The following is a 6,785-nucleotide window of genomic DNA, read 5'->3' as shown; positions in this document are numbered from 1 at the left end:
ATGAGAAACCTTCATCTAGTAATTTATTAAATAACAAAGTTGTCTCTTTGTGCCTTCTTGCTAGATATTTTTTAGTATATTATACTATCAATTCTTAGCAAATATTCTTAAAATAATAAATAGCAATGAGCTTGATGTTAGGAAAGAAGCTATACACATGAAATTTCCACTCATGTATTTCTTACCATTTCTCCAAAATTTATCCAGAGACAGAGAAATGAACAACCACAGCAGCAGAACCTCAGATTTCATCCTGCTGGGACTCTCTTCCAACCCCCAGATGCAGAAACCCCTTTTTGACATCTTCTTCCTCATGTACATGGTCACCATGGTGGGGAATGTGCTTATCATCCTGGTCATCCACTCTGATTCCAGGCTCCATACCCCCATGTACTTTTTCCTCAGCAACTTATCATTCATGGATATCTGCTTCACAACAGTTATTGTGCCCAAGATGCTAGTGAACTTGCTCTCAGAAACAAAGACTATCTCCTACGTGGGATGTCTAGTTCAGATGTACTTCTTCATGGCCTTGGGGAACACTGACAGTTACCTGCTGGCATCCATGGCCATTGACCGACTGGTGGCCATCTGTACCCCTTTACATTATGATGTGGTGATGAGGCCACACCGCTGCCTCTTCATGCTCCTGGGATCCTGCACCATCTCCCACCTACATGCCCTGTTCCGTGTTCTTCTCATGTCTCGACTCTCATTCTGTGCCTCCCATGTCATTAAGCACTTTTTCTGTGACACCCAGCCGGTGCTGAAGCTGTCCTGCTCTGATACATCCTCCAGCCAGATTGTGGTCATGACTGAGACCCTGGCTGTCATTGTGACCCCCTTCCTATGCATTCTCTTCTCCTACCTGAGAATCATTGTCACTGTGCTCAGGATCCCCTCTGCAGCTGGAAAATGGAAAGCCTTCTCTACCTGTGGCTCCCACCTCACTGTAGTGGTCCTGTTCTATGGGAGTATTATCTATGTCTACTTTAGGCCTCTGTCCATGTACTCAGTGGTGAAGGACCGGGTAGCCACTGTTATGTACACAGTAGTGACTCCTATGATGAATCCTTTTATCTATAGCCTGAGGAACAAAGATATTAAAAGAGGTTTGAAGAAGTTAATGTGCAAAGTTCACTCATAGAAAGATCAAAATGAGAGAATGGAGAGATGGCTCAGTCATTAAAAGCATTCTGTTACAGAGAACATGAATTCAGTTCCCAATACCTCTGTCAGATCTCTAACAATGACATGTAACTCCAGCTCCAAAAGATCAGCACATTCTTCTGGCCTCTGCAGGCACCAACACATGCATACACATGCATGTAATTCATAATTTTTAAAAGATCAAAACAGAAATTATTGTTGTTTCTTAATTATCTAAGACATCACTAGGTTATTCTTCCTTTTATATATTTTCTTATACATTTTCCTCATGGGTGGCATTAGATTGCAGTTATATCACTGACGGGAAAACAAAATGTTTGCTTTCTAAAAATTTTTTGATAAAATAAATGTTGAAAACAAGGTCATATCCTACTTGGTGCCCAGTTTTATGAAGAATCTAATGCCCCAGTGTTATAATATTATTTTGCACAATAGTACTTCACTACTTTTGAAAATGCAGATAGTCAAGGAGTTACAGCTTACTGTTAGTTTTTAGATGAGTAATGCATGTAGATATAATATTGCAATAAAAAGAACTTCTTAAGCAGAAAAAAATGACTTTAAATGCAACTTTATAAAAATGATGGAGGCCTTTAAAGAGGAAATAAAAACTCCCTTTAAAATGGAGGAAAAGACAAACAAAAAAACTTGGAAGAAATTAATAAATCCCTCAGAGAAACCCAAGCAAAAACAATCAAATAGGTGGAGCAAAGAGTTCAAGACTTGAAGACTGACAGAGAATTAAAAAAGAAAACACAAACCAATGGAATTCTTGATATGGAAAATCTGGGTAAATGAACAGGAATTACAGAGACAAATATAACCAACACAATACAAGAAATAGAAGAAAGAATCTCAAGTGTTGAAAAAGAGCTTGGAGGAGTTGAATGGTTGAGATGGAGGAAGGTAGGATATGGGAGCAAGGAAGAAGATATCTTAATTAAGGGAGGCATTATAGGGTTGGCAAGAGGCTTAACTCTAAAGGTGGTCCCAGATGTTCACAGGGATGTCCCCTGCTAGGACCCTGGGCAGTCGAGGAGAGGGTGCCTGAACTGGCCTTGTCCCGTAGTCAGACTGATGACTATCTTGAATATCACCATAGAACCTTCAGGTGGAGGTAGAGACAGAGACCCACATTGACACACTGGACTGAGCTCCCAAGGTCCAGTTGAAGAGCAGAAGGAGGGAGAAGATGAGCACGGAAGTCAGGACTGCGAGAGGTTGGTTCTACCCACTGAGGCAGGGTGTCTGTTCTAATGGGAGCTCACCAAAACCAGCTGGACTGGGGTTGAACAAGCATAGGATCAAACTGGACCCTCTGAATGTGACTGACAATTGAAGCAGACTGAGAAGCCAATGATAATGGCACTGGGGTTGGTCTCTACTGCATGTACTGACTTTTTGGGATCGTAGTCTATTTGGATGCATACCTTCCTAAGCCTGGATAGAGCAGGGAGGACCTTAGACTTCCCAAAGGACAGGGTAGTCTGAACTCTCTTAGATCTGGAGGGGAGGAGGTGATGAGTGATGGAGTGGGAGGGAAGTGGGAGGAGGGGAGGAAGTGGAAATTTTGATTCCTATTATTTATAAAGTAATAAAAAATTATCAGAGGAAAAAAATACTATAGAGGAAATAGACTCAATGGTCAAAGAAAACATTAAATCCAACAAATTCTTAACACAAAGCATCCAGAAAATCTGGAACTCCATGAAAAGACCAAACCTAAAAACAATAAAAGTAGATGGAGAAGAACTCCAGCTCAATGGCATAGAAAATATATTCAACAAAATTATAGAAGACTTTCCCAATTAAAGAAGGATATCCCTATGAAGGTACAAGAAGCTGACAGAACACCAAATAAATTATACCAAAAAAAAGCTTCATCCCAGAGATGCAGGGCTGGTTTAACATACAAAAATCTACCAATGTAATCCATTTTATAAATCAACTGAAAGAAAAAAATATGATCATTTCATTAGACGCTGAAAAAGCATTCGATAAAATCCAACACCCCTTCATAATAAAGGTCTTGGAGAGATCAGGGATACAAGGAGCATATCTAAATATAATAAAAGCAATATACAGCAAGCCAACAACCCACTTCAAATTAAATGGAGAGAAACTCAAAGTGATTCCACTAAAATCAAAAGCAAGACAAGGCTGTCCACTCTCTCCATATCTCTTCAACACAGTTCTTGAAGTTTTGGATATAGCAGTGAGACAACAAAAGGAGATCAAGGGGATTCAAAATGTAAAGGATGAAGTCAAACTTTTGCTTTTTTGCAAATGATATGATAACATATAAAAGTGTCCCCAAAAACTCTACCAGAGAACTTCTACATCTAATAAACACCTCCAGTGATGTGGCCAGATATAAGATCAACTGAAAAACATTAGTAGCCCTCCTATACACAAATGATAAAGAAACTGAGAGGAAAATCAGACATACATAACCTTTCACAATAGCCACAAATAACATAAAATATCTCTGGGTAACACTAACCAAAGAAGTGAAAGACCTACTTGACAATAACTTTAAGACTTTGATGAAAGAAATTGAAGGAGATATCAGAAAATGGAAATATCTCCCATGCTCTTGGATAGGTAGGATCAATATAGTAAAAGTGGCAATGCTACCAAAAGCAGTATACAGATTCAATGCAGTCCCCATCAAAATCCCAGCACAATTTTTCACTGACCTTGAAAGACCAATACTCAACTTCATTTGGATAAACAAAAACCAAGGATAGCCAAAACAATCCTGTACAATAAAGGTACTTCCAGAGACATCAGCATCCCTGACATCAAGCTCTAATATAGAGATACAGTAATGAAAACAGCTTGGTATTGGCAGAAAAACAAAGACGTCGACCAATAGAATCAAATTGAAAACCCAGATATTAATCCACACACCTATGAACACCTGATTTTTGAAAAAGAAGCTAAAATTATACAATGGAAAAAAAGAAACCATCTTCAACAAAAGGTGTAGGCATAATTGGATGTCAACATGTAGATCCATATATATCCCCATGCACAAAACTCAGGTGTATTAAAGACCCCAATATAAATCTACCCACACTGTGCCTGGCAGAAGAGAAAGTGGGAAGTAGTCTTCAATGCATGGGCACAGGAGTTCACTTTATAAATATAACACCAGTAGTACAGACACTAAGAACAACAATAAATAAATGGGACCTCCTGAAACTGAGAATCTTCTGTAAAGCAAAAGACACAGTCAGTAAGACAAAAAGGCAGCCTACTGAATGGGAAAAGATCTTCAGCAACCCCAAATCAGACAAAAGACTCATCTTCAAAATATATAGAGAACTCAAGATATTAGATATCAAAATTCTAAATAACCCAATTAAAAATGGGGTGCAGAACTAAACAGAGAATTTTCAGCAGAAGAATATCAAATGGCCAAAAGACACCTAAGGAAATGTCCAACATCCTTAGTCATCACAGAAATGCAAATCAAAACTATTCTGAGATACCATCTTACACCTGTCAAAAACACTAATGATAGCTTAAGCTTGAAAGGATATGGAGTAAGGGGAACACTCATCCATTGCAGGTGGAAACGCAAACTTGTCCACCCACTTTGGAAATCAGTATGGCAGTTTCTCAGAAAATTGGGAATCAACCTACCTTATGATCCAGCCATACCACTCTTGGTCATATACCCAAAAGATGCTCAATGATACTGGAAAGGCATTTGTTCAGCTATGCTCATAGCAACATTATTTGTAATAGCCAAGACCTGGAAACAACCTAGTTGTCCTTCAACTGAAGAGTGGATAAAGAAAATGTGGCACACTTACAATTAGAGTACTATGCAATGGAAAAAAACAAACAAATAACATCTTGAATTTTGCATGCAAATGGATGAAATTAGAAAATACTATCCTGAGTAAGGTAACCAGACCCAAAAAGATGAATATGGTATATACTCACTCATAAGTGGATACTAGCTATAAACAAAGGATATTGAGCCTATAGTTCATGATCTTAGAAAAGTTAGGTAATAAGGGTGAACCCTAAGAAAAACATATATAGATCCACCTAGAAAGTGTAACCAGAGCAAGGAAGTCAGGACCACAAGGGATGCGTTCACCCACTGAGACGGTGGGATTGATCTAATGGTTGATCACCAAGTCCAGTTGGACTGGAAGTAAGGGAGCATGTGATCAAACCAGACTCTCTGAATGTGGCTGACAGTGGAGGCTGATGGAGAAGCCAAGGATAATGGCGCTTGGTTTTGATTCTACTGCATGGACAGGCTTAGTAGGAACCTAGTCTGTTTGTATGCTCACCTTCCTGGGCCTGGGGGGAGCAGGGAGGACCTTGGACTTCCATAGGGTAGGGAACCCTGACTGTTCCTTGAACTGGAGAGGGAGGGGTATGGGGAGTGGGGGGAGGGGAGGAGGTGGAAATTTTCAATAAAAAATAAAGAAAAGAAAGTGTAAACAGACAAGATCGTCTAAAAAAATTGGGATCATGGGGGTGAAGGAATGATGTGGGTTTTCCCTCTGTATGCTCTGAATACCATTGGTTAATAAACTGTCTTGACCTGTAATAGGGCAAAAGAATAGAGATAGTTGGAGAAAACTAAACTGAATTCTTGGAGAAAGGAGGCAGAGTCAGGGAGATGCCATGTATGCCATTGAAGAGAGATGTCAGAACTTTAGCTGGTAAGCCACAACCATGTGGCAATATAGAGATTAATAGAAATGGGTTAAAATTAATATGTAAAAGCTAGCCAATAAGAAGCTAGAGCTAATTGGCAAGTGATTTAATTAATACAGTTTCTGTGTGATTGTTTCAGGTCTGAGCTGCTGAGCAGCCGGGACCAAACAAGTGGCCCCCCTCTAACAGGGGAAAGAGGGTGGAAGGGGAAGAGAAGGGAAGAAGGGGAGGGTTGAAGAGAACTTGAAGGAATAGGACAGTCAAGAAGGAGGAATAACAGAGATGAGAGCAAGGAAAGAGATATCTTGATTGAGGGATTCATTATAGGGCTAGCAAGAAACCTGGTTCTAGAGAAATGCCCAGGAATCCACAAGGGTGACCCTAAGTAATAGAAGAGATGGGGGCCGATCTTGACTTTCCTTGTAGTCAAATTGATGAATATCTCACATATCACCATAAAACTTTCATCCAGTCACTGATAGAAACAGAGGCAGAAACCTGCATCAAAGCACTGAACTGAGCTCCAGAAGTCCAGTTGAAGAGGAGGAGGAATGAGAATATGAGCAAACAGGTCAAGACCATGATGGTACACCCACCGAAACAGTCGATCTGAGTTAATGGGAGCTCACCAACTCTAGATAGAAAAAAGCATAGGACCAAACTAGTCCCTCTGAATGTGGTTGATAATTGCATGGCTGGGGAAGACTGAGAGGTCATTTGCAGTAGCACAAGGAATTAGCCCTACTACATGGACTGGCTTCTAGGGAATCTTTTTTCTTTAGATAATACCTTGCTCAGCTTAGATATAGTAAGGAGGGCCTTGAACCTTCCCCCAAAGCAATGTTTCTTACCCTCTCTGAGGATTGGATGGGGGTTGAGTGGGAGGGTATGTGTAGAGAATGGGAGGAGGAGAGGGAGTGGGAACT

The 6,785-nt window shown here is 40.1% G+C and overlaps 1 protein-coding gene across 1 annotated transcript; it reads left to right on the top strand.

Annotated features, from left to right (window-relative positions):
• Positions 1-208: 208 nt before the first annotated feature.
• Positions 209-1,147, top strand: LOC130864827 (olfactory receptor 1L4). Its single transcript, XM_057755611.1, has one exon. The coding sequence runs from the start codon at positions 218-220 to the stop codon at positions 1,145-1,147; it is 930 nt and encodes a 309-aa protein (XP_057611594.1). The 5' UTR covers positions 209-217.
• The last annotated feature ends 5,638 nt before the right edge of the window (positions 1,148-6,785 follow it).

This window comes from Chionomys nivalis, chromosome 22 (assembly GCF_950005125.1).
Source record: "Chionomys nivalis chromosome 22, mChiNiv1.1, whole genome shotgun sequence".
NCBI lineage: Eukaryota > Metazoa > Chordata > Mammalia > Rodentia > Cricetidae > Chionomys > Chionomys nivalis.
This window is presented reverse-complemented; position numbering and strand designations above follow the sequence as displayed.

Excerpts from the sequence above, each read along its gene's own strand:
- LOC130864827 (XM_057755611.1), top strand. The coding sequence starts at position 218 with ATGAACAACCACAGCAGCAGAACCTCAGATTTCATCCTGCTGGGACTC.